This window comes from Vigna unguiculata, chromosome 4, assembly GCF_004118075.2.
Source record: "Vigna unguiculata cultivar IT97K-499-35 chromosome 4, ASM411807v1, whole genome shotgun sequence".
Lineage (NCBI taxonomy): Eukaryota > Viridiplantae > Streptophyta > Magnoliopsida > Fabales > Fabaceae > Vigna > Vigna unguiculata.
Genome location: NC_040282.1, coordinates 41201587 through 41228365, shown reverse-complemented (window position 1 = coordinate 41228365; position 26779 = coordinate 41201587). Strand labels below are relative to the sequence as shown.

General features: G+C 30.9%; 4 protein-coding genes across 6 annotated transcripts; all 4 read right to left on the bottom strand.

The window, feature by feature from the left end:
- Window positions 1-4882: 4882 nt before the first annotated feature.
- LOC114181066 (senescence/dehydration-associated protein At4g35985, chloroplastic-like) lies at window positions 4883-7384 on the bottom strand. 2 transcript variants are annotated; one of them, XM_028067397.1, is made up of 6 exons: window positions 7330-7384; window positions 6761-7275; window positions 6038-6165; window positions 5726-5892; window positions 5523-5607; window positions 4883-5258 (listed from the first exon to the last, which is right to left on the bottom strand). In XM_028067397.1, the coding sequence occupies exons 1-6, from the start codon at window positions 7331-7333 to the stop codon at window positions 5087-5089; spliced, it is 1071 nt and encodes a 356-aa protein (XP_027923198.1). In that variant the 5' UTR covers window positions 7334-7384; the 3' UTR covers window positions 4883-5086. The 2 variants fall into 2 exon arrangements, with proteins under 2 accessions (XP_027923198.1, XP_027923197.1); XM_028067396.1 differs by lacking the exon at window positions 7330-7384 and having other exon boundaries at window positions 6761-7321.
- A 3235-nt stretch (window positions 7385-10619) lies between these two features.
- On the bottom strand, window positions 10620-12580 carry LOC114180272 (CASP-like protein N24). The gene is made up of 3 exons (XM_028066560.1): window positions 11852-12580; window positions 10904-11039; window positions 10620-10811 (listed from the first exon to the last, which is right to left on the bottom strand). The coding sequence occupies exons 1-3, from the start codon at window positions 12499-12501 to the stop codon at window positions 10620-10622; spliced, it is 978 nt and encodes a 325-aa protein (XP_027922361.1). The 5' UTR covers window positions 12502-12580.
- A 4510-nt stretch (window positions 12581-17090) lies between these two features.
- LOC114182673 (protein farnesyltransferase subunit beta) lies at window positions 17091-23076 on the bottom strand. 2 transcript variants are annotated; one of them, XM_028069586.1, is made up of 14 exons: window positions 22826-23076; window positions 22648-22734; window positions 22445-22550; window positions 21366-21405; window positions 20965-21016; window positions 20790-20843; window positions 20325-20376; window positions 19962-20026; window positions 18954-19010; window positions 18751-18823; window positions 18555-18641; window positions 18343-18484; window positions 18139-18263; window positions 17091-17683 (listed from the first exon to the last, which is right to left on the bottom strand). In XM_028069586.1, exons 1-14 carry the CDS (start codon window positions 23029-23031, stop codon window positions 17444-17446), a joined length of 1386 nt encoding a protein of 461 aa, XP_027925387.1. In that variant the 5' UTR covers window positions 23032-23076; the 3' UTR covers window positions 17091-17443. The 2 variants fall into 2 exon arrangements, with proteins under 2 accessions (XP_027925387.1, XP_027925386.1); XM_028069585.1 differs by having other exon boundaries at window positions 20965-21047; window positions 21370-21405; window positions 22826-23074.
- Window positions 23077-23472: 396 nt separating this feature from the next.
- On the bottom strand, window positions 23473-26079 carry LOC114182500 (formate dehydrogenase 1, mitochondrial-like). The gene is made up of 6 exons (XM_028069381.1): window positions 25805-26079; window positions 25319-25490; window positions 24623-25163; window positions 24261-24385; window positions 23953-24065; window positions 23473-23875 (listed from the first exon to the last, which is right to left on the bottom strand). The coding sequence occupies exons 1-6, from the start codon at window positions 25868-25870 to the stop codon at window positions 23762-23764; spliced, it is 1131 nt and encodes a 376-aa protein (XP_027925182.1). The 5' UTR covers window positions 25871-26079; the 3' UTR covers window positions 23473-23761.
- Window positions 26080-26779: the final 700 nt, after the last annotated feature.

Below are 26779 nucleotides of genomic sequence, written 5' to 3'. Positions count from 1 at the left end.
AAAGCAATTTAAAGAAGATGTAGTACTATGTTGAAAAGGAAGTTTATGTTGCTTAGAATAGTGGCAGATATCACAAATATTTTTACAAGAATCATTCACATAAGGGAAAACTTTACATATTTGTTTCATAACACTGTCACAAGGATGTCCTAATCTGAGATGCCAAACATTTGCACTAGTTTTAGAACAATTGAGAGCTATATTCAGAGGCATATATTCTTCAGAGATGGAGGGGCAGTTATCAAGGTAGTATAAACCCTTTAGCATGCTAGCACGCCCAATCGTCTTGAATGAAGTATTGTGCTGGATCTGACAATTCTCATTAGAAAAAATTAGTCTGCAGTTTAGGTCCTTGATAAGGGACTGTACAGAAATCAAATTAAAAGAAAATTCTGGAATATAGAGAACATTGTAGATTATGAAATCATTAGTGAAGTATTTTGTTCCAGCATATTCAGCAATGACAGTAGAATTGTTAGGAAGTTTTACAGTTACAGGTTTGATTTTATAAAATGTTGAAAACTGATTCAGATCATGTGTTACATGATCAGTAGCTCCTGTATCTAAGATCCAGAATTTACCTTGTTGATCTTTGTGAGTAGATATATTGTTGCTAGACCTTTGAATGTGGCTGATAGCATGATTGGATTCACCCTTGTCTTCCAAAAGCCTCAGCAGTTTCTGTATTTGTTCAGTACTTAAGGAAGTACTTGTGTCAGTTTCCTTGATGGAAGTCTGATTAGTGGAGTCTTGTGCATCAGTCTTGACAGTTAGGTTGCATGTTTGCTGTGTGTTGACATTTTTGTCACTGTTGTAACTCCTTTCTTGGTCTCCTTTTTGTTTATACCATGGGGGATAACCATGTTTTGAGTAGCACTCATCAGCTGTATGGTTCATTTTGTGGCAGTATGTGCATTGTTTCCCTTGATTGGGATTTCTTCCTCTGCCCCTTCCTTGGCCACGAAAATTGTTTCCTCTGCCTTGACCTTTCCAAGAACCTTGTTCTTGAGCTTTGTAGTTGGTTTTCTCAGCAGTATTTAAAAGAACTTTATTTTCAGTATTTAAAGTTCCAGTACCATTGTATTTCCTTTCTTGTTGTATTATTAAAGAAAACACTTTGTTTATACTTGGTAAGGGATCCATTAGCAAAACTTGAGTTTTTACATTGCTGTAACAATCATTTAGGCCCTTCAAGAAGCAAATAGAATGTTCAATATCTCTCTGTTTTAAAAAGACTTTAGTAAGATCACACTCACAGGGTTTTCCACATGTGCAAGTTGGCAAGGGACGTAAGAAGTCCAGCTCTTCCCATAGCTTCTTCAATTCTGTAAAGTACTGGGTTATGGTCCTTTCTCCTTGCTTGATGGAGTGAACTTCCTGGAGGAGATCAGAGATCTGAAAATAGTCCCCTTGAGAAAACCTTTCTTTAAGTTCTTCCCACAAATCTTTAGCAGAATCAATGTATAGGACACTCTCAGCAATATCAGGAGAAAGAACCCTCATAATCCATGACAAGATCATAACATTGCATCTTTCCCATGCTTCATATGTGGGATCATTAGGAAGGGGAGTCTTGATGCTCCCATTGACAAACTTCAGCTTGTTTTTGGACAGCAGTGCACGCTGCATATTCCTGCTCCAAGAGGAGTAATTAGAATCATTCAGATTAGTGGAAACTAATGCCAAACCTGGGTTTTCTCCAGGATGTAGGTAATAAGGGCTGGTGGGTATGAGAGCTTGATCAAGATTAGTGTTCTGCATCCCACAGTTGGTGCTCTCAGTCTTGACCACGTCTTTATTTTCCATTTTCAAGAAAGGCTTCAAGAAACCTTGAGCCTGGTTTGTAACAGAATGCAGCGGAGGCAGAGCAGGTTAAAAACCTGCTCTGATACCATATTGTGGTCGCTGGTCGTGGCTTTCCCCTTTCTCCATGGAGTGCAAACCTTGAGCAGCAGCAGAACAGAGGTGGTGCAGAGAAAACTAAGATGAGGGAAGACCAAGCATAGCAAAACTCAGGTAAGAGAAAAACTGAATCTTTTATTACTGATAATCTGTTTCTGAAAAACTTACATGGGAAGAACGAAACCTATGCTTAAATAGGTTTGGGGAAAGAGGGGAAAACACAACCCTAATAACTGATCTGAATCAGTTATTAGGTAACCAACCTCTAAAACAGAAAACCTAAGGGGTTATAACAACAGTAACAGAAAATCCTAAGATTAATATTTATATCATTTTTTTACTAACTTTTATTTCTGTGGGATATATTAAACAAGATAAAGTGCGTTCAATAAAATTGATGTATTTTCCTTTTTTTCTAATTAGATTTCTCAGAGAAATATTATATATTTCTAACATAAATGTAAAAATTAATACTACGTACTTTTAACTTAAAATTTTAATATTTATATATATATATATATATTATTTTTTTAATAAATTCTCTCGAGAAAAAATCATAAAAAACAGTTTAAGAAAAGAAAGTATATAATAAGATGCATGTATAATGTTACGTAAGGTATGACGCATGAAGAGAGGAATCAATGTCAATGTCTGAATGATGGTTGGTGACGATAATTGCTTTATCCTTATTATGTTCATTTCTATCGAAAAACATAAAAAAGTTCTGTTACGTCAAATAACAACAGAGAAAATAGAAAAGTCAACGTTAAATATATGATTTCGTTATTTAATTTCGAATTAAAATTAAAATTAGTATTTTTAAGATATTAACTTTATTAATTTTTTAAATTTTAAAATTATATAAATTTAATTATTTTAATTAAATTTTATTATATTTATTTAATATTTTAGATACATTTTTTAGTTAATATTAAATTAAAGATATATTAAATATGATAAATAATTTAAATAAATATTATTATCAAATATGTTTGAAATATTAAATAAATTAAAAAAATATTAAAAAAAATTAAATTTACGTCATTTTAAAATTGAAAAATTAAATTAGATAAAAAAATTCAAAAATAAGCTAATTCTAATTTTCAAAAGAATCAACAAAATTTATTTAACCCAAAAGTTTATCTGCTTAAGATTTCATAGAATACATTTTTAAGAAGCAAATAGAAATATAAAAATAAGAAATAATTGTATGCGTGAGCCTCTTAGGGTGTGCAAAGGGAGCCATGCCCCCACAAACCTTTTTCCCCAATTTTTTCTCAGTAAAATTAATATAATATAGAAATAAATAAATCTTTTTAATTTTATGGTGTTTTATAAATTTAGCATCTTCAAAATTTGTATTCATTTATTTCAAGGTAAATATATTTTTGTTATTTAATTTTTAATAAAAATTAAAATTAATATTTCTTTAAATTTTTGAAATACATAAATTTAGTTATTTTAATTAAATTTTAGAAAAATTTATTTTCAAACTTTAAAAATTTGTGATTTTAATCATTTTTAATTAAATTTTATTAAATTTCTCACAAAAAAAACCCGTCATGAAATACCCTTCGACATGATTTCCAAAGATCATGAAAACACTGAACTACAACACATACATGTGACCGTTTTACAATGAAAAACCTACATATAATCACCTATTTTATGAATCTTAAACCCTTCTGTTCAAACAAGATGAAATGTAAAATTTTCAAGAAAATTTTTCTTCTGTTTTTTAGAAAAACTTAAACACGTTTCTTTTCAAATCAATTTGAAATAGTTTTATGATTACTAACTAATATGTTCTTCATATAATCTAAAAACCATTATGTTTTAACTTAATCCATTGTTTTTTTAAATATAATTAATTATGTAAATGTGAAAATTTTTAAATCTCTTAATATAATCGATTATTACCTTAAATAATAAATTATTTCTAAAACATATGAAAACCAGTTTTCATCAAGATAATCATTATTTGAAATAATCATTTATATACTTAATTATTATGTTAAAAAGAAAAAAAAATATTTTTCAACACATTTTGACAACATTAAAATAATAATAAGTAATGGAAAGATAAATTATCAATAAGAGGTTAATATATCATCAAAATCATTATCAAATTGACACATCATTCTTTATTGACACCTATTATAAGTTTATAAATTTTTATTTTTTAATAAAATTAATTAATAGCATAGTACATGTTAAAACATATTAAAAAAATGCTTTATTTAAGGATTAAATATTATGATCGTAAAAAAGTAATGATTATGTTATTATCACTTTTGTGAATTGATACTGAAGTTAGTATCATATTATTAATAAAAATTAATTAATGAAAAAACTTTATTCTATAAACTACTTGAACCTGTTCAACTGCTTTCAATTTTTTTCAACTTAATGACTTTATGCTATTTCACCTTTTTTCATATAAATAGCAGATAATTTTAATTTATAAATGAATGTTTATTTTACATTTTCCCCTGTCAATGGCCTACAATTCTAATGATTAAAAAAAATCCATCAAAGAGCAAGCAAAAGTATATAGATAAATAACCCTTCATATCATCAGAGAATCATATTAAATCAAGGGTTAAATATGTTTTTAGTCCCTGAACTTTGACCCAAAATTGAAATTCGTCCTTGGTCGAAACTTTGATAAATTTTGATCCCTAAACTTTCAAAATGGATGAATATAATCCTTTTAACCCAATTTTGTTAACCTTTTTTTTAGATTTCGAACGCATTTCTCAATAAATATTGAGCTGAGAATGTGTCAAATGGCATAAACAACTGAGAATTGGGTTAAAAGGACTATATTCATTCATTTTTAAAGTTTAAGACCAAAATTTATCAAAGTTTTGACCAATGACGAATTCCAATTTTTGACTACAGTTCAGGAAGTAAAAATATACTTAACCCTTAAATTAATAACAGATATCAAGTTACTAATACAGTAAGTACTAAAGACTTTAGAATGATTTTACTATATATGATGCTCTCTTACTTACATTGGTTGTTTTTTCATGTAAACACTTCACTTCACATAGTTTGGTTCTTCTGTGCCTATTATAACAAGTATATTCATAAAACAACTAAAAAAAGATTATAGATATATATAGTTATGTTTGGCTTTTCAATTCATCTGTGAAACAGAAAGCAACATGGTTAGATTTTATAATGAAGCCTTTCTTTTCCTGGCAAAATTTTTGAGTGCTCCAGCAGCATTTGAAGAAGTGGCTGGAATGATGGCTTTCCGAATCACAGAGACATTCCTAACAGTGTTAACAGCATGTCCTGCACTTGCCAACACATGCTCAGTAGCCTCTCCTGCTTCTTCCCCAAACCTGTTGCCAAACCACCCATTTTACCTAAGGTTACATTTATGTATCCACAACATAGGTGTTAATCATAGGGTGTGTTTGTTTTTCTATTTAAACTGTTCAAAACTAAAAGGTTCAAGGTGTAGTTAAGTCATCATCACAATGGAGAAAAAGTGTTGTCCAAGTTACTTAGAGTTCAATTTCAGGCATAAATATTATTAATCTGTGGTTCAACAATAAATTTTGGCTATTTTATTTCAAGAAACATAATAATAATAGTAATATTACCGGTTTGAAACCATTCTGGTTGCAGCTTTGGAGGTGGCAGAAAAGGTTTGTTTTTCAGCAGCTTCAGCTGCTTCAAAAACTCTTTCTGCCATTAAAAACAGAGATCAAGTTGATGGTGCTTGTTTAAAAGAATGAGATAAGCTTCATAAGTAGTGCATCCAATACAACAACAATAAGGTTGGTATATGAGAAGTGTTACTTACTGACTGAATCAAGGGAAGCCAATGGCACCTCTCTAGGGAGCATCTTTAGGAATGCCTGTCCTGGTTGGGATTTAAGCACACGAGTCATCACTGATCCACTCATTGTTGCAACACCATCAAGCAAAGATTTGGTTAAGTTTTCTGTCATGTTTGTCAGCTCTCTAACACTAGATTGCAAACATGAAAAGTAATCCAAAACTTAGTTTGTAATTGTACATATATGAAAATGAAAAGTTCTTATAGTCAATACTCTAATCCTTAAACATGAACTCATTACATAGTATAACTCAATCTCATCACATGTTTCAATACCGTTTGAGGTTTTCGTTCATTCCACTGTTCTTTGTGGCATCATTCCTCTTGTTCATACTTTGTCTGACCATGTTAGCATTGTTCTTTTCCGCAGCACTATTCAGGATCGCTTCCCCTATTTTTTGGACCTGCTTTTCTTAACAGGTTTTTGATGAAAAGCATAATGATTTATTTGTTTCTTTTCAAATGAGGGGAAAAAGAACAAAGCATATACCTCAGTTTATTCTAACTTGTAACCACATAGTTTGATGTGTTTATCTATCTCTATCTCTAATACATTTCAAATTCTTCCTCTTTTTTCTTCCTTAACTATAATTTGTTGGATGATAAACATTTCCCTTATAAAACCAAGGTTTTTCTTCTAAGAGGAACAAACAGTTTAGTAACTAAAACATCTCATACCAGAAAGTTTCTCTTTTTTGACAATCATCTCTAAGCCAACATAGTCGATGTTTCAATCTCACTCAATCTTCCTAACATCAAAATTTCATATTGTAAGAACTAAGGAGTAATATAAGAGAAACACCAAAAGATTTCATATTCTAACACAACATAGACAATGTTTTTTTCATTGAATGAAAAAAGTTGCATTGAGTTATGCTATCAACCTACTTTTAAACTGAACCCATTTAAACATAAATCATTTCAATTCAAAATCATTTTTAACCATAATGAAAAGAAAAACCAGTAAAGTGCCGGTGTTATTCAACAGATAAACCAAACCTGGTTGGTGTAAGCATTGCTGCACATGAAGATACCCTTAACAATCTGACCAGTTCCTCCTGCAATGGCCCTGGCAAGAAAGTGGTTGTAATCCTTAACCCTTGGGGCAAAATCCTCCCAATCAAGGTCACTCTTATTGCTCCTTTCCAACCAAGAAAAGCAACAATGATCCTTCAGAAAAGAATCCAGCATCCTCATGATCCCATAACACTGTTCCGGAAAGGTCACACCATAGCTCAGAGGCTCACCACCGTCTTTCACAGGCAGAGAGAAGAGATAGTGAAGATCATCCACCTTCACCACTGGCTCGTCCTTTGTCAAGGGCCACTGAAAACTGCCTCCGACTTTTATGACTGTTGCTAGTGCCACGTTCTGCTCCATGACCCTCATGATTGTGAAGTGCCCTTGAGCCAGTTCAAGGGCTTCTCCTTCTCCCATCAGATGAACTTTGCATCCTGGGATCTGTAGCACAAGTTCTTGGGTGGGAGTTTTGGGTTTCTGCAACTCTTGAAAACCCGCATGGGGCATGGAGCTTTTATACGGTGCCTGCGCCTTGGAGCCTGGGTAACCCATCTCTGTTTTTCGTCTGTTTGCCGTGTTCTTTCGTTGGGTCCTTTTTCTTTTCACTGTGTATTCAAAATTTATTATTAATAAATATATATTTTATTTATTGATAATAAATTATACATCTCAATTTGGTTAATTAATGATTAATTATAATTTTTATTTATAATAATTACTATTTTAATTATCAATAATTTTTAATTTTGTAAATAGATATATAAATTGATCATAGTGACTAACAACTTTTGATTATTAAAATTGATTATTAATGAAACATTTTTTTGTAGTGTATTTTGATATCGTACATATAACATTTTGTGATGTTAGTTGAATGATTATTGGGTATAATTAAATTCTTGTGAGATTAATGAGTAATCAAGAAAGAATTCATCAACTCTTGATAATGAGTTTAAACTCTATATAAATAAAGACCTTGGTCAGGACATTCTGTATGAAAGAAGGAAGGAGTTTCTTGAGTTATTCATCATGGGTTAACTTATTAGAATTTGTTAGTTATACCATAAAGATAAGATAAAGGTGTAAAAGATGGAAAGAAACATTATATTAATTTTCTAATGGTTCTAAAATAAAATATACTTTATACTATCCCATTGTTAAGGAGTGTTATGTTACTAGACACCAACATTGATTAATAAATTAATGAATTAATTTAATACCAGTTTAGTAATGAATATATGGAGTTGCTCATTGATTAGTGTTCTGATCTTTGTTGGACAAGAAAATATTATTGATTAAATTAAAGAGTTTAATTTTATTGATATATTTTCTTTAAGTGAAATATTATTATTTTTTTGTTAGAAAAAAATATAATTAATATAAATTTGGAAATTTGTATTGGATTGAGTGAGGCTTAATCAATAATTAAGTTAGTAACTAAATAGATTTTTTTAAAATATGATTTAAAAGAAAATCTAGTTTATTATTAAATAATAATAACAATAAATAAAAGTATCATACTTCACTTAGAGAGATTTTCTAGAATATAACAACATAGGGTGTATGGTTTCTATAAGATAGAAAAAGAAAAGTTTTAAAGTATATACTCAACCACCTCAGAAGAAAAAAGAGAGGCGTGTAGGCTCTTTTTGAAAAAGGTCGGTTTCCAAATTCTCTCTCTTAAAAAGATTGCTTTTATTAGGTTATCCTTCAAACACAAATTAGAGATTTCCACGGGTCAAGTGTTTGACATGACAAAGGTTGGTCGCAGTTGGATCATTCATATACATTAAAGATAAGAAAGGCTTAAAGTATTTAATAAGTAAATTTTAATTTATAAGCCAATTTTATAATATTAAGAGTTAGGTTTAAAATTTATTTTTCAAAATGATATTGATATAATTTGAAGTCTATCTTAATGACATTCGTTGTTTGTTATGTCCTATTGGAAAATTAGTTGTCATTGGATTCATTGCATCATTCCCTATCAAACCATCATTAATATAGAAGTGGATGTAAATCTCATCTTACAATACCATTTTTGTAGAGTTAAATTAAATTTAAAATATATTTCTTAAGAATTCATTTTATTATCTCATTTGTTAGAAATTTGTTTTGTATGGTTGAATTAAGTTTAAAGTTTACTTTTTAACATGGAATTAGTTTCACTCAAAACTTATCATAATAACATATGTTGTTTGTTGTGCTATGAAGATATATTATTTGTTAAGTCTATTGTGTGACATACTATCAAGCCACCATTAATGTTTAGTAAACTCAAGATATATATGTCTCAGTTTGACATGTGAGTTGGATATTTTACATTAACTAGAAATAAACGAGTTTATAAACTTAAATTAAACTTAAAATCTACATCTTAATAATTCATTTCATTATCTTATTTGTTAGAAATTTCGTTTGTTATTGGATTAATAGTGGATGTTTGGTAGATTTTCAAAATAATTTCTATTACTTATGTGATATTCTCAAAAGAATAAGTTTTATATAAAGATTGTTTGCTGGTCTATAAAATGAAAGACTTGTTTTGGAATTTCTTTGGTTAGTTGATGTTCATTTTTATGTAACGGGTAAGACACTAATCTCCCAAAATAATATATTGTTCTAATTTGAATTTTTTCTTTTTTCTATTCAAACTGAACATAACATTGCACACTCAAAGCTAAGTATTAAGTATTTATGCATATAATAAACATTTGTTTAAGTTCGCATTTTGATTTTGAACGTTTATTGTGGACATAATTGGAATGCAGACTTATAAAATTTTAATAATCATATTATAATATGGAATATTATGACTCATATAATTATATTATGAAATAGTATAAGTGTTGAAAATTTGTAAAAATTGTGAAAATATGAGAGATATAAAATATACGATAAATATAAGGGATATGTTTCAAGAAAAACTTCTTATTTTATTTTATTCATATACGTAACAGAATATAAAATCAAATAATTTTTGTCAAATTTTTTCTAAAAAAAATTATAAAATTATTAATCCGAGAATTTTTTTCTTTTCAAATACATATTTAAACATAATATATACTTAAATACAGACTTAAACTGATGTTTATTGTATATAAGTTTTTGGTGAGAGAATGCGTGTATGCATGCCAATTTCTCTACTCTTATAAGAGTTATTTTGGATATTTTCCATTTCTACGTCACTTTATGATAAAACTCTTGAAATTGTTATGATAAAACTCTTAGAAATCTGTTGTTATTGTTAAATTTTAAAAGTAAGAAAAAAGTAAAATTTAGTATAAGCATTTTAATATTAATCAATTTGAAGTTGGTTAAATTAATAATCGTGTCTCTATGTAAAATTAAATAAATGTAATTTACTTTTATAATTAGCTTAATGTGTTCAAATCGCGTTATACTAATTAGTTTAATGTCATTATGAAAAATTCAACTTAAAAGCAAACACCTAAAACCTGTTAAATATTTTGTAATTAATTTTACATTCAAAATCAATTCTTCAACATATGAACATTTACTTCTAATCACGTTAAATGATAAGGTGATTATGAGAAACTGAATTTTGAAACCAGAAGCTGTAATGTTGAATCGTTTGTGAGAAACTTGTGTGTTCCTCTGCTCCCGTATACAAAACTGAAACGTGCTAGTAGAATTTCATTTCCTTCTTAAACCAGAAAGCAGAAAAAAAAAAAAAAAAGATCTCACCATAACTTTTGAAAAGCATTTGATTATCCAGAAGTGATATAAAACTTCATCAATGTTCACACATGCAGCTGTTTTTGTGTACAAGACACTTGATGAGAATATGTATATAATTATGATATAGAGCAATAAACTAGTTGAATCTGCAGAAGATGAAAGCTGAAACAATAGAAGTAGATGCAAAGGCCACAAACGCAATGAAGGATAAAGCAACGGATGCCTTGGCAATTTCCAAGAACTTGTCTCCATCTGAAACTTCCTTTGACCAATAATGTGCTGTGGTCGCAGCCGAAGATGATGCTGATAATACAAGATATGCCATCACCTGAAATTTTTCAACCCATCCAACACCTTTGTTAGTTACTATGTCATCAAATATATGCCATCATCATCCATGAATCCCTGATAATAATTTACCTGATCCATAGCAAAGTTGAGGTAAGCACGTAGTTTGGGATTCATTGTGTGTCGTTTAGTGATGAAGTACTTCCCCAGATCAAATATTTGTAATGCAGAATACACAAATCCAATCACATTCACTGATAAGCAGTACCTAATACACAATCACACCAAAAGATTACCAAAACCTAATGCCACTAAAACAATGCCACTTGCACCAAACAGAAGCAATGATAATAAAATTACGAGCTTTTTTGTATTTGAGGATTTTTGTCAACTCTAACTTGTAAAAATGGGTTAATTGAAAATTTTGTTGTAAACTAGGGACAAGTGGTCAGGGTGGAGGACGACATTACAAGTGAAGTTCACCCTACCGATTTTTTTTTTAAAAAAACAAAATCGTTATTTGTAAAGTCGATTTCTATTAATTTAAAAAATGAAGTCGTCCTCCTACATCGCGACTTCACTTTTCATTTTTATGTTTGTTATGTTGCAGTTATATACTGACAAGTCGTCAATGTGGAGGACGACATTACAATGAAGTCGTCCTCCACCCTACCGATTTCTTTTTTTTTTAAAAAGACAAAACCGTCATTTGTAAGGTTGGTTTCTATTAATTTAAAAAGTGAAGTCATTTTCCAACATGACGACTTCATTTTCTAAATTAATAGAAATCGATCTTACAAATGACGATTAAAAAAAAATAGTAGAGTGAAGGACGAAGTCCTCCATCCTCCATCCTCCATCCTGATGACTTATCCCTAAGGATCCATTTTTACAAATTCAAGTGGAAAAAGAATCTCAAATACAAAAATGTCAAAATTAAGTGAAAGCTTTTGATTTGATAGACTTAAAACCACAATATTACTTGATTAATGTGATAATTGAAGACATATACTTAATCAAAAATACAATAATATGAGTGTGTTTTTGTGTGAATGGGAGAGAGACTAGAGTGGAACTTACTTGAATTCCTCAAGATCGTACCAATGTAGTTCATCAGAGTCTAGTTGAGTCGTTGCTGGTGTTTCAACGGTGAAAGTATACCACGTGTCTGGTGGTGATTCGTTCCATCTTTTCGACGGTGCTTTACGCACTTTTTTCCTTCTATCAGAAGCCAACACAGAGAACGCTATCTTGCAGAACACAAAAGCAGCAATTCTGAGACACAGCAGAACAATGTACCACTTACTCACTTTCTTCTTCGACACTCCATCCTCGTCACCATTGTTATTAGCATGATGACGTGCACCTTCTTCAACGTTTTCCACAGCCATCACTGGCACGCTCTTGACAGTTTTATTCACTGCCTCCTTCACAACCTTGATGGCATCGTCGCTGATGGACTCATGAGAGTGGCTCGCCGCCACTATCTGAAGGTCACCGTCGCTGAAAGAGTGGTTGCTGTGGGAGTTGTTGAAGGAGTCTTGAAGAGTCGGAGCTGAAGGAGGTTTTGAAATTGAGTGGTGGTGGTTGTGGTTGTGGCGGTGGTGGCTTTGTTCTTTCTTCTTTGAGGGTTTTAGTTCTTCTTCTTCTTCCTCTGTCTTCTCTGAGTGCCTTTTCATTCTGTCACCTTTCTTTTCTTGAGATGGAGCTTCACTTTTGGTTGTGGCCATGGTGAATGTGTTTTCAAGAGTGTTTTTCAGATTAATTACAACACTTTCTTCACTCAAAATGCTTCTTGTATGATTGATCATAAATATATATATCCCACTTTGTGAGTTGATGGTAATTATCTAGGAATGGAATATAATATTATGACGTGATTTATTACAGTTTATTGATTCTTTTAACCGAAAATACAGTAATATATTAATTAATATCTCAGACTAAATCACATTCAAAAATAAAGAATAAAAGTTAAAAAATGAAAATCATAATATTATTATCCAATTATTTAATCTATCACACTACCAATCATATATACTTCAGTTTTTAGTATATATATATATATATATATATATATATATATATATATATATATATATATATATATATATATATGTATATATATATATATGTATATATATATATATGTATATATATATATATCTATATATATATATATATATATATATATATATATATATATATATATATAATCGATGATGTGATAATTATGTGGTACTTTGAAAAGGTTAATTATATGACTAAAGTATTAGTATCAAGTTTTGTAAGGTTGATCCAATTTAATTATTGATCTTGAATATGTCAAATAATCAAAGAAAAATGGTTTTGTTGTTTATATATGATGTTAAAAAGTACAGTTAGGTAGAGGGTTTAATTGTGTGATTATATATTATTTATTTTGATAATAATAATTGGTGAATGGAATGAAATAAAAATCGATGAAATCGTTCTTATTTCATTAAGCATATACAAATTTATCTCAAAAATAAATTTAAAGATTTTCAGAACAGGAAAGAATGAGATAAAAGTTTTCTCTTCAAACTCAGTGATAAATGGTTTTTTTTATGTTTAGTTATAAAATAAAGGTTAAATTATACTTTTAGTCCCCATTTTCGTAACAAAATTTGAATTTGGTCCCTCAATTATTTTTTATCTCAATCTGGTCCCTATTTTGGGAAATTTGACTCAATCAAGTCCTTTCCGTTAGTGGTGGAGTAACGGTGTTAAATGGGGTGCCACGTGTCAGCTTCTGGATTTTTTGAATTTTTTTTATTATTTTTTTTGAATTTTTTTTTATTTTTTATTAATTTTTTTAAAATTTTTAAAAAAATTACAATTTTGCCACGTGTCAAGCTGACATCGTGCCACGTGGCAGTGACAGTGCCACGTGTCATTTTTTCATTCTCAATTTGGTCCCTGTATTTTATTTTTGTCTCAATTTAGTCTCAATTTTTGTAAAAATTGTGCAATTTCGTCCCCCTCCAAATTGAAACAAAAATTATAAAATGTTATACAAATATTTTTATTAAATTTGATTTTTTTATTCAAATTGATATTTTTATTATATATTTTCAATAAAACCAAGTTTCTTTAAATTTGTTTCACATTAAATTTTACTTAAAATTGTTTTCAAATTTTAAATTTATTTATTTTTTATTGTTACATAAACTAGTTAATTTTTCTTAAATTATATAATTTTTATTTTTATACTAACTAAAATATTTGTATAGAAATTATTGAATTTTACACATTTTAAAAATATGCAATTATTTAAAATATAAATTCAAATAAAAAACATTATTAAAGTATAATGTAATAAAATATCAATATAATTTATGAATTTTTTTATTAATATTATTTTCTATTAACAACTTTAAAACAATTTTAAATAAAGTTTAACGTAAAATATAAATTAAAATAAACTTAATCTTGTTAAAAATATTTACTTGAAATATCAATTTTGATAGAAATATCTTTGCATATTTATATAGAAATTAAATTTGGTTTCAATTTGGAGAGGGACAAAATTGCACAATTTTTACCAAAATTAGGACTAAATTGAGACAAAAAATAAAATACAGGGACCAAATTGAGAATGAGAAAATGACAACTCCCAAATACTGCCACGTGGCACTGCCACTGCCATGTGGCACGATGTCCGCTTGACACGTGGCAAAATTTTAATTTTTTAAAAAATTTTAAAAAAACTAATAAAAAATAAAAAAAATTTCAAAAAAAAATTTCAAAAAAAAAATAAAAAAAATTCAAAAAATCCAGAAGCTGACACGTGGCACCCCATTTAACACCGTTACTCTACCACTAACGGAAAGGACTTGATTGGGTCAAATTTCCCAAAATAGGGACCAGATTGAGATAAAAAATAATTGAGGAACCAAATTCAAATTTTGCTACGAAAATTGGGACTAAAAGTATAATTTAACCTAAAATAAATTATGTAATTATGCAATTTTTAACATTATTTTAGAAAGAGTTAAATATGTTTTTATCCCTTAATTTTTAATGAATTTTAGAATTAGTTTATTTGGAAACTTTGGACTAATTTAATCATTTATCTTTTGAAATATGTGGATTTAATCCTCTTTTAATTAAATTTTGTTAGGTTTATTTGATATTTCATATATTTTAGAATTGTATTTGAGTTGTTTATATTGTTTGACACATTTTTTTAATGTTAATTCAAATACTATTATGAAACGAGCTTGAAATATCTAATAAATTTAACAAAATTTGATTAAAAGAACTAAATCCACGTATTTTAACATATAAAAGACTAAATTGGTCTAAAATTTCGAAATAAACTAATTTCAAAATATACTGAAAGTTAAGGGATAAAAACATATTTAACCCTTTTAAAAATTTAGCTATTTAAGTTTTTTTCTTCTACCACATTTAATAATTATATTTTCAAATTATACGTATTTGAACTCTTTTATTATTAAGTTCCTCCTTCAGAATTTCATGAATCAAAATCATAATAATAGCCGATTAATATAATATATGTAATTAAACTTAAAAAATATAAAGCTCATTTTTTTTATACAACATTAATATATAATTTCGTGGAATGAATTCATCTTTTTTATGAAAAGCTTCTTAGGAAGTTTTTTTTTTCTTTTTTTTATGACTAATAAAATCTAACTCGTTTCGTATTCATTCTACATTTTAGTGAAACTTCAAGGGAGGAAAGTAATACCTTCCCTTACAATCTATCTAGAAAACTAGTCAAGAATTACTCAAAAATAATATTGAATAGAACTAAGTATTCTAATCTGACCTTTGGAATAAGTGAAATTGCATAAAAGCATATGCATGCCATTTTTGCATAAAATATTGGTTAAACTTAAGCCGGCCCTTAATTAAATCATTAATGTTCCCTTCTCTTCCATTAAAATGTTATTTTTACCTCTAATAAGTAATTAAACAATAATGCTGCTTTGCTTTCTTTTCTTTTCTTCTTCACAGTTTGCAAATCAAACACCATTCCACAAACACAAGAATGACAATTTTAGTTTATAAAAAAATAAGGGTCACGATTTAAGAATTTTAATTATACAACAAATTAGATAACGAAATTTTAATTTCAGCTCTAAAAGAATTCAAACATCATCTTCAAAATTTTTATATCCAATTCCTTCTTCTAAAGGTACACCAATTACTGCAACAGTTTCTACCATAACTATGGTCATAAGTAAGAGCCAAAATCTGAAGTTGACATTTTGAGTGATGAAGCCAACGAAATTGTGATTGAGAAATGTGTAATTTTATTTTCAATTGCCTTTTCTTCTGCTTCAAACTTTCAAACTTATGGGTTCTACGAAATGTTAGTTTATATTATTGATTCTAAACCACATTTTGTAGCATAACTATAAGTCACAAGTAAGGGATCAAATTTATTGTTTATGCCATGAACTCCATAATATTGGACCACTAGGTCAACTATCTATCTAATAGAATTGTGTTTAGGGTAGAATTTTGGAAATATTTAACCTAAACGTAACTTTTGATCTCATTGTAAATTTAATATATTTGGGATGAAATACGATTTTCGTTCTTCCAAAATTTTAAATGTTTGTTTTTGTTTCTCTAAGACTTTTGGTGCATTCAGATCTTTCAAAAATGAAAAATGTCCTGATCTCTGGACTAATGGTGATGTGAATGTGGAAGACGTAAACGAGAATACATAAAAAGTTTTCATTTTTTTTAACAAGAATCAGTGTTATTGGCAATTAAAAGATACAATTATTTCATATCATTTATCTCCATGTCTCTCAAACTAAACCTAAAATTTTGTTTCTCTTAACACAAAATACTTTACCAACAATTAATCCTATCAAAATATTATACGTATCTACCCATTTTTATCCACTTGAAAACACGATAACCATATATTGTTATCGTTCACAATACCACATTTTAGTTGTGAAGGATCTAAATAAAATATTTAGGAACGAAAAATGAAACTTTAGGATTTTATAATCACGAAAAACATATTTTACCTCAAAATTTGTTTTTATCATGATCTAAGTTACGAAGTGAATCGATTAAGCTTCGAGAAATCTAGAAAAAGAACCTCGAGACTAGGACGATCACTTTGATTTAATGAACATGAAATGTATTTGTTTATCAGTGAACTCGAAAAGGCAAGGAAGTAGCAGAAGGAGAAAAATTAAATAGTAAACGTATTTGTGTACTCTTTTCTGCATATAAAAAGGATCTAAACGATTGAGCTTTTAATGAGAAATAAATCAATAAAACACAGTCACGAAACAATGGATTGGATGAGTTCACAACACTCAGACCGTATGGTGATTTCTTCTTTTGAACACAACACAGTAGACATCAATTTGTCTTCTATGAAACTACATATCAAATTATCAATAATCATCAAAACCCAGACACAAAATCCGAGCAATCCAGTGCCCTTTTACACTTATATGCAATGTTCCAATGAATTTATTTTACATTGCATCAATTGCTGAATATCCATAATGGGGGAAAGTCAATATTCCACAATCATGGATCCCAGAAATTCCTGTGCAACAGCTCCAGTAGGGTAGCTATTTAACAACACTGATTTTACATTGTACAGATAGATAAGGTGTCGGTAGCTAAAGACCAGATCAGTGGTCATGACTCAGTAAAGAAGAATTCATGAGCTTCACGATATCGTTCCAAGACAACATTAAAAAGGGGATGGATAGGTTCTAATAGATTAGAGTAGGGGCCCAGTACTAGCTTAGGAAGAGGTGGAGAATCCGGGTGCTTTGACCAGCTATATTGGCACAATGAGAGCCCACTCAAACAGTAACATGTGTGATAATGATCTCTACGTTTACCTGGTTTGTCTCTCAGTCCACCTTCTTGCTCCTACATCATGTAAAATAGAAATGCAAATTTTAAAAAGAAATGTAGTAATGGAAGTGGAAAGGTAGAATTGGTTGAAGAAAGGATATCAGTCAAATGTCAAAAATGGAGGATGGTCTAATCAGCAAAAAATATCAGTTACGAAACCGTAGGAAAATGAAGTCAACTAATTCAATACCCTTTTTGTTTTGGCAAAATATCAAATGATTCAACTAAGATTTTGGTTGTGTTAAAGTTCACACGGATATTTAAAATCTCTAACTGTCATCCGTCTGTGGACGTTTACAGAACAAATGTAAGACCGATCAAAATTTCAAATGTTCAAATTAGTGGACCAGATGAAAACATACAAAATTGAATTCTCATTTCAGGCTTTCAAGGACTCGGCAAGGCATATTTAAGCGACAAATTAGAAATCTGAGGATTTAAGATACCAAACAAGTGGATAAACTGCAGACCTGGGCACACAAGAGAATATATTGCTGTAAAGCAATACTGTGAAAGAGTGGTTCTTGTGCTCTCCACTCATTAATAAATTTATAAGCAATGTTTCTATAATCAGTTGAGCCAGATTCAGTAGTACCTGCGAGAATTAGAATTTAAAGTATTAATATCATAAGAAATGAAATTAGAAAGAATGTAAATATTAAAGTCATGCATACCATAGCAAGTTGCATGAGTAGAGGTTCCATCCAAACTTTCTTTATCTTTAGATACATTAGATATATTAAAAATCTGCGAGGTCTCTTCCATTTGTTTGTCGATAATTGAATATAATCTTTGCAATAGTGCAACAGCACCTCCCTGATTACATTCAAGTTTCAATTCAACTATATTCCAAAGGTTGATTTATAAAGTGTAAAATGTCAATCACCTGCCAAAAGGAATAGCATCCATCCACTAATTTATTTGTTCTTCCCTGGAATCCACATTCCTTACCTTGCCGGCATACCACCCAGTCCTAATGCAAAGCCACAGATGATTAAATCATTAACATCAAATGTGGGCAGCTTCAAAGGTTCACATGAATAATTGGAAGCTAATAAATAGGAAGGAAACAATTCTCTTACAATTAACCGAGGCAGGTCCAAGCGACTAGCCTCGCCAATCAGAATCATTGCAGCTAATCCACAGAAGGTGTACCTAATAAACAAATTGCCAAAAATAAGAATGTTTTGCATACCTCCTTTCGGTTTTATTTAATTCCACCTATATTGGTGAAGAGATATAATAATAGGAAGGGAGGGTGTGAGGGAACGAGTATGATACATACCCGCCATGAGCCTCAGAACCAGGCTCACCTCCAATGCCACCCTCATATGTTTGACAGCTGCAGAAAAGCACCAGATTATAAGGCATCTGTTTACATAACTTTACATAACAATTATACAAGTAATTAATTATGGAGAATGTTAACAATTGTCAATGTAAAGAAAAAATTGTACGGATAGTGTTACCAGTTCACTACTACTGTGATTTCCAATGCAACCCCACCATAATTTACAATGAAATTCCATTTATATATTATGGATAATGTTAAAAATTGCATTTAAGAGACTCCAGTTAAAAAATAAAAAAGTAGAAAATTATTGATAGGTGATGTGCTACTACTGTGATTTCCAATGTATCCCCACCATGATTTTGAACAAAAATTTCTTTTTCTTGATTCCTTAACCAGTATTCTAAAGGCATTCAATAGTAGAACCCATTAATTATTTCATTTTGAGCTGACCATTGAACTGATAAAGCCACGGATATATGGATGAGTAATTAGCCATCTAAATAATGTTTAATATAACAATTGCCAAAGGCATTTTAAAGCATTAAAATGTGGAGAGAATCTGGTAACCATGGGCATAACATACCACTGTCATCATTGTGACTACTCGAACTTTCATATTTCAAACAATACAAGTGTCAATCCATTTAAGGCAAGAAACAGTTAAGGAAGTAATCATAAAATAGTTTTCTTAATGCTATAATCCATTTAGAGCACCAAAAGAATGGAAAATGGAGAAAATTCAGTAATAACATTTTGTCTAATGCAGCTTCCAATTAGTAGCAGTGGCTGTACTTGAAATCACATGTGAGGCCACACATAATTAATGAAGAAAAACAGTTTGCTTCAATGCAAGCATATTTTGAATGCTTGCGAATTAATCTTAAGGAAAAAAAAGTCACGAATTTAAGTTGTAAGAAGTTTCTATGCTATACATTTCCCTCCAAGCTGGAAACATACAGATAGACTTAGCGCCAAAATTGAAGTTATTGCTAAGCTAACCTTAAAATGTAGTCTCCAACATTCTGGATCAGCTCATCATCCAAAATGTTCACAATACTTGCAACCTGTATCCAACAAGATTAATTATGTCAGCATATATACTGTTTTATACCAGATCTAACATTAAAAGGCCCCTACCCCAACAAAGATAATGTATGCCATAATGGCAGTACAAAGGTCTTATTTAGCCAATAGCTTGTTTTTTAGCACTGTCATTCTGCCTTGGTAATATACTATCTAAGCCACATCTAATAAAATGAAATGTCCATTGACATAAGAACTATTAGGTATAGTTATATACAGAGTAAAATCGCATTCACACACACAAGCACATGGTAAATAAAGGGAGAGATACCAACTTACAGAGATTGCAGTGTAGCAAGCTCGAACATCAATTTCTCCATCATCATGCATCCTGAATAAAGTATTTGATGATTGAAAAGAAAAGATTGATTAGAAAAATAAGGGTTCACAAACAACTCTGCATGTCTCAACAACAAAGAGAATAAACTGCATTAAAGAAATGCTTTCAAAAAGCAGATGAATTCACACCCTTCAGACAAGTGTGCGGTGGCAGATTGGTTTCTGCACAACACGGGCTCCACAAACACAAGAAAATAAAATGTCACCATTCATAGGTGTGAATGGTGGTGCATTGCATTTGTGCAGAGAGCAAATACATGGAATTGTAAGCCACAAAAAGTTATATCCTACTCTATGAAAGATTTAAAGAATAGCTATCATCAGATATAATTAAAAAGGGGTACATGATATCAGTATAATTTCTTATTTTTAATTGAAGTGACAGAGATGTATAAGATATCAAACCTGAACCCCCCATTTGGCTGCTTCATCCTTCGCAGAAACCCATGCAATTTATCTCTGAGAATATGTTCAAAGTACCAAACCAATCAGTTCCACACAAATAAAAACTAACTCCGTCAAATAAATAATAGAACATAATATGATAAAAAAACTTGCGTTGAGCACATAAACTGACCACCTATTAATTGATGCCAGGGATTTCTGACCACCCAAAGTAATAAGTGTATTAACTGCAGCATAAGTTGTGGCAATATGAGGCATCTGTAGAGAACATTCCAAGGATATAAATAATTCATTACTCTTCTCCAACACTAAAGAATAGAAGTAGAACCTAAACCTAAACTCCCTTTGTAATGTTCTCTTTACCTTTGCAAAAGCACAAGCAATATACTATACGTAGTTATAGAAGCATATTTTACATCATAGCTAACCACAATTAGTTTTCTATTGCATTAGAGTGGAAGCAAGAGACAATAAGATGAAGTTTTAGAAAGGGGAGAAGGAGAAGGTAAGAATAAAATTCAATGAAACCATAGCTCAGTAATGAAGTAGAAATCAACAAAAGATAAGAATAGTCACTTGCTTGGCCTGGTCCTCCAGCATATCCACCTTCTGGATCCTGTTAGTATACAAAGAAGAAATCTATAAGGGGGTAGAAACGGGACGGAATGGGAAAAAAGTGGTCAGCCAAGAAACTCGGTCTTAAATCACAAGATTTTAAAACTTATAAGAATCAGGTAGGTCATGTTTGGTACATATATCAACAAAAGATAAGTACATCGTAAAAAGTCCAAAATATTCCTGCCTTGTAAAACAAAAACAAATGGTTTAGACTCGGTAATACACTGTGGTATAGTGCATAATAGTAATTTTTCAGCCGTAAGTATACATACATGATATATCCAGCATCCAACGTAAGCAGGCAATGAAATGGGTAGACAGACAATCAATAGTAAAGAGAAAACTAAGAAAACATATTAATTGCATACATCAAACTCATCCATCTAAGATCAAGGTTTTATGGTTCTAGGAAATTAATACTATAATTATGTTGTAAATTTGTAACTATTAGCAAAAACATAACTGAAAAATGAAAGCAAAGAATAAACCAAACACCAGCTCCTTTTTTACATCAACTGTCTACTCCTATATTAAAAATTAGAATTAGAATACACCAGTTGGAAAGTGAAGTTCTCACACTCCGGTTCTCTCAGATAGACATTATCAATACTTTCATACTTCTCTCCTACGGAAAGAATTTCACACACTGGTCTCCTTCTAAACCATGTCAAACTACTCCCAACGGCTCAAACCACTCTCCCGCTGTATATTCCTACTTGATATGTATATCCGAAATTTGATATTTTTAACCATATATCCCTTTCAATCTATGATATTTTTCCTCTCTGCATAGAATTTCATTAGTCTCTTTAAAGAAATAGTAACTCGTTAAGAACAACTTTATTTATTTATAATTATGAATTTTGTTTGCAATTTAATTAATATAGAAAGAAAACAGTTTTATGTTTGCAATTTAATTTATATATAAAACTTGTATCTTTGGTCACCAAAAATACTAGTTTACAATTTACAAATAATAGAAGAGAAAAAAAAAAAGCAATGCAAGGAAAATAAGAATCAGAGTCACAGTCGAAAACCTGACAACGGTTAAGAAATTCGATAGTGTTATCTTCGAGTTCATCTTCGACGGATTCTCCCAATAAAGCAATGGAGTGGAAGATCCAGTAGCACAGCCACGGTCGACTGCATAACCGCAATGTTTAATTCAATTGAAATAAAAGAAATTGCGATACCAACAGCACAACAAAACACACACACAGAGAGAGAGAGAGAGAGTTACTTTGAGTCCAATACGGAAAACGCGGAACTGAGGTGGCGAAGTCCTTTGGAGAGATACTGAACGTGATTATCGCGTTGCAGCTCCAACCTGAGGAGAGAAGAAGAAAAAAACGCTGAGAAAAAGAAAATCAAAACGTAGAATGAAGAGAATAGAAGAGATATTGCAGTGAATGACATACATGAGGGTTTGAGCGTTGGGAGGAATGGTGGCGAAGAGGTGGTAAATCTGAAACACCTGTGATTCTACCATCCATTGGTCCCGCTGCGTCACCGTCGGACACGGTGGCGCCGCCTCTGTGGCCGGCGGATTCGTCTCTTTTTCGCTCACTTCACTCATGGTATCGCCAGAAACTGAAAGAAGTGACTGAAGGCAACGCTCCTTCATTTTGCTTTTTTCATATTGGGCTTCCTGGCCCGTAACTAGTTACTATTTTAGCCCAGCTTATACGGATCAAAGCCCAAACTAGGCTCGCCTCAAGTAGCTTCTTTTGGTTACCTAAACATTTTTCTCCCAAACTCAATATTTTATTATAAGAAAATAATAAGTTTATTAACTCTTATTTTAAATTGAAAGAGAAATTTGTATTTAAATGAGTTTTGAATATTAAACAATATAAGATAATTGAATATGCTTGAGCAATAATTATATTAAAAGTTATATGAGCAATTGATACCTCAAACATCATCAATCTTCCAATCTTATACAAGAAAAAAAAAATCAGTCTTTTATTATTATCCTTGCTCTTTTCTGTTTTTAATTGGTTTAGTACAAATAGTGATATTGCTTCTATAAGATTGATAAATTTAAAAATAATGTTAATAAGAATTGATCATCAAAGCTTGGTCCATTTTTTATTGATTAATTTCCAATCACTCGTTTGTTATCCAATACATACTAAGTTTCTTGCAATGCAAGTAGCACATCCAAATTTGAAAACACAAAATCAACGATACACGGAACATTGAGAGTGTTCCTTACACTTTTATTTCTTTTATCAATTCAAAGACAAAGCAGAAACGTTGTGCAATTAGAGTGCTCTCTAGATCATTATTTTCTCGTATGTTAGCCTTAAAAATGGAAGTTCCTAAGGCCACGTTAACACCACATTCATACTTCATCGATATTGGCTTGCGAGTTGACCCTCCTTCACAATGTAGTTTTGTTGAGGAAAGTCTTCACCCCTGAAGTGCCTATCCAACATGTCTTTCACACCAGCAGCATAACGTAGCTGCACAAGTTTCATTATTATGAATATCAGTGTTACATTACACAGACTGAAAGAACTTAATCAAGTACTATAAGTACCTGTGCATCTATGGTTGTGCCAGAAATATGAGGAGTCATGGCATGGTTTGGCATGAACCGCCATGGATGATCCTTTGGAGCTGGTTGCACTGGCCAAACATCCCCACCATAACCTATACAAACATCGATTGTTCATCACAAAAATCATTACTTGTGATTTTCTCATCGCTGTTTCAGATCACTTATTTTACTCCTAATGAGAAGTGAAATCTAAAAACTTGTGTTGTTGGGTCAAACCATATATAAATGGTTTTGAATCATAACAAATTATGGTATTATTTTACTTAAAATTATGGTTTTAGAGTTACCTGCAACATGGCCACTGGTGCAAGCATCAGCAATTGCCTGGGTATCCATAATTGCCCCTCGAGCATTGTTAACGATCACCACACCTTTCTTGCACTTAGCAATTCTGTTTTTGTCAAACAATCCTCTGAAACACAGAAAACTTTGCTCACTACTCATCTCTAGCCTCAAACAATCTGAATATTAACAAACCATGGAATATACATAATATACATAATACAAACCAAAACACCTTTCATTCTTATCTTCTGATAGCTATGATATGAATGAATCCTTGTGAAAGTTACAGAAATTATACACACCATGAGATTTTAAGTGTAAAATAAAAGGATGATTTTGAGTAATTGAGATAGAAAAAGTATACCTTGTCTGCTCAGTGAGAGGCATGTTGATAACAATCACATCACACTTTGGAAGCATGGCATCAAGATCCTCCTCAAACTTTGCTCCAATCTCTTTCTCCAATTCAGTGTTCATTCTAAGTCTATCATAGTACAAAAGATTACAGTTAAAAGGTTTCAACCTCTGCAGCAAAAGCTTCCCAATTCTTCCAGCACCAACAGTTCCTATTGTCTTGCCTTCAAGATCATAAGCTCTGTGTGCAATGCCAGCAACATTCCATTCCCCATTAACAGCTTGATGATACCCTGGCAAGAAATTCCTCACCAGAACAAGGATTCTCAGGAGTTCATCCTCGGCAACCGAAACCACATTGCTTCCTGTTACCTCTGCCACAGTTAAACCAGCAGCAGCAGCAGCGTTGAGATCGACGTGATCAGAACCGATTCCAGCAGTCAAAAGCAGCTCTAGATTCTTGGCTTTCTTTATCCTCTCAGCAGTCACATATGCAGGATGAAACGGAGTAGATATGATGATATGCGCATCGGGTAGGTGTTTATCAAGTTCTGCATCAAGGTAACACATAAACCCAACAGTTTATAACCATTGATTTTACTGTGATGATTATTCTGATACCCTTGTTTGGAAAATTACTCAGAACATGTTTTCCGACAATAATATTACATAAATTTAGAGAATTTCAACATGGCAAGATACTAACCAGAATTGGGTCCTTCTTTGTCGTCAGTGACAATATATTGATGACCCTTTGATTCCAACCACTCACGAATACCCAATGCTCCTTCAACACATCCCACGAAATTGGGATTCGATTTAGCATACTCACCCCCTTTATAGAACACTCCCACAATCTTCTTCCTCTCACCCTGGGCCTATTCTCAAGAGAAAAAAAAAAACAATATCAATCACGGTCATGCACAATCAAAAGTCGAAGAACTAAATATCATTCATGATCCTGCTTAAGAAAAATTAATCACGGTCATCATCTGAATGACTATTTAGTATTTTTACTTTGATGAAAAAGTAAAATTGTGCCAGTGATTGAAATCGATGGTGAGCTTCCGATCCAACTACAGGAACAACATCATGTATATGGAAAATAATTGTTTTGGAGAAAAATGATTTTTTTTCAATGAAAAAAAAAAAGTGAGAGCAAGAAGATGAAGATAATTTGAAGCTTATTTACATGAAGGTTTCTGGAGGAGGAAAGGAGAGAGCGAATGGCAGAGGAAGCAGCACTTTTCATGGCCATGGTTATGATGGAAACGTAATTCAGGGAAGAAAAAAAACTGAAATTGTAAGAACAGAGAACAGAGAAAAGAGAGAAAAAGAAGTGTGTGAAAAGATAGAGTGGTGTGTGAGGTTTATATAGAACAAGAAAAAAGTAAGAAAATGACAGAGAGCAAGAAAATATCTGCAGACACAACAGTACGACGATGAAAACACACTTACCTAAGCAGAGCAACTAGGGAAGGGAAGAACTAACATATGCAGCAGCCTTTACTTTTGTATATGTCTGTCTGTAATAAAATCTAATTATTTTATAACTTTTGTCAATTAAAAGAATATATAACTTTTTAAAAAATAGAATCTCAGAAAAAATTCAAGAAATGTAAGTTACACAATCTCTCTCGATTGCACGTTTTCTATTCTCACGTTCTTACTTTCATGAGCAGTGTGTTTGGATCAACTGTCGCAATCATTGTGGGGGCATTTCACTGTTTGCATTCACAATAAATGATGTAGTGTTTCATTATCTAAAAGTTACGACTAATGTGAAATGTTTTATTTAACTAATGTAAAACTAAAGTGTAGTAATTGGGACATTTTGTTTAATCGACCTATGTTTCGTGAAATGCATGGTATTGTTTTTCAGGTGACACCTTCATATGTTTCTCAATCTAATGATAGAACTAAGAAAAAAAAAATTATTTAATACTGTGAATATTATGTTTATATTAAATATTCGTTTAAGTTCACATTTTAATTTTTTACTTTTGAAAGTTTGATGTAAATTTAAATGAGATGCTAACTTATTAAATTTTGATAATCATATTACAATATAAGATATTATAAGTCATATAACATTATAAAATATTAGGAGTGTTTAGAATTTTTAAAATTTGTGAAAATATGAGAGATATAAGATATATTATAGATA

Bases quoted from the DNA above. Each gene is read 5' to 3' on its own strand.
- LOC114181066 (XM_028067396.1), bottom strand. From the start codon at position 7,288: ATGCCCCATGCGGGTTTTCAAGAGTTGCAGAAACCCAAAACTCCCACC. The intron at 5,893-6,037 runs GTATTGAAACAT...TTTGCAATCTAG, and splicing joins ATGAACGAAAACCTCAAACG to TGTTAGAGAGCTGACAAACA. The intron at 5,608-5,725 runs GTAAGTAACACT...TTTTAATGGCAG, and splicing joins GGCTTCCCTTGATTCAGTCA to AAAGAGTTTTTGAAGCAGCT.
- LOC114180272 (XM_028066560.1), bottom strand. From the start codon at position 12,501: ATGGCCACAACCAAAAGTGAAGCTCCATCTCAAGAAAAGAAAGGTGAC. The intron at 11,040-11,851 runs GTAAGTTCCACT...ATTGTGTATTAG, and splicing joins TACGATCTTGAGGAATTCAA to GTACTGCTTATCAGTGAATG. The intron at 10,812-10,903 runs GTAAATTATTAT...GAAAAATTTCAG, and splicing joins TCAACTTTGCTATGGATCAG to GTGATGGCATATCTTGTATT.
- LOC114182673 (XM_028069585.1), bottom strand. From the start codon at position 23,031: ATGAAGGAGCGTTGCCTTCAGTCACTTCTTTCAGTTTCTGGCGATACC. The intron at 22,735-22,825 runs GTATGTCATTCA...TTCTCTCCTCAG, and splicing joins CCCAACGCTCAAACCCTCAT to GTTGGAGCTGCAACGCGATA. The intron at 21,406-22,444 runs GTTTTCGACTGT...GTATACTAACAG, and splicing joins AATTTCTTAACCGTTGTCAG to GATCCAGAAGGTGGATATGC.
- LOC114182500 (XM_028069381.1), bottom strand. From the start codon at position 25,870: ATGGCCATGAAAAGTGCTGCTTCCTCTGCCATTCGCTCTCTCCTTTCC. The intron at 25,164-25,318 runs GTTAGTATCTTG...ACCTTGATGCAG, and splicing joins CAAAGAAGGACCCAATTCTG to AACTTGATAAACACCTACCC. The intron at 24,386-24,622 runs GTATACTTTTTC...TCTGTGTTTCAG, and splicing joins CCTCTCACTGAGCAGACAAG to AGGATTGTTTGACAAAAACA.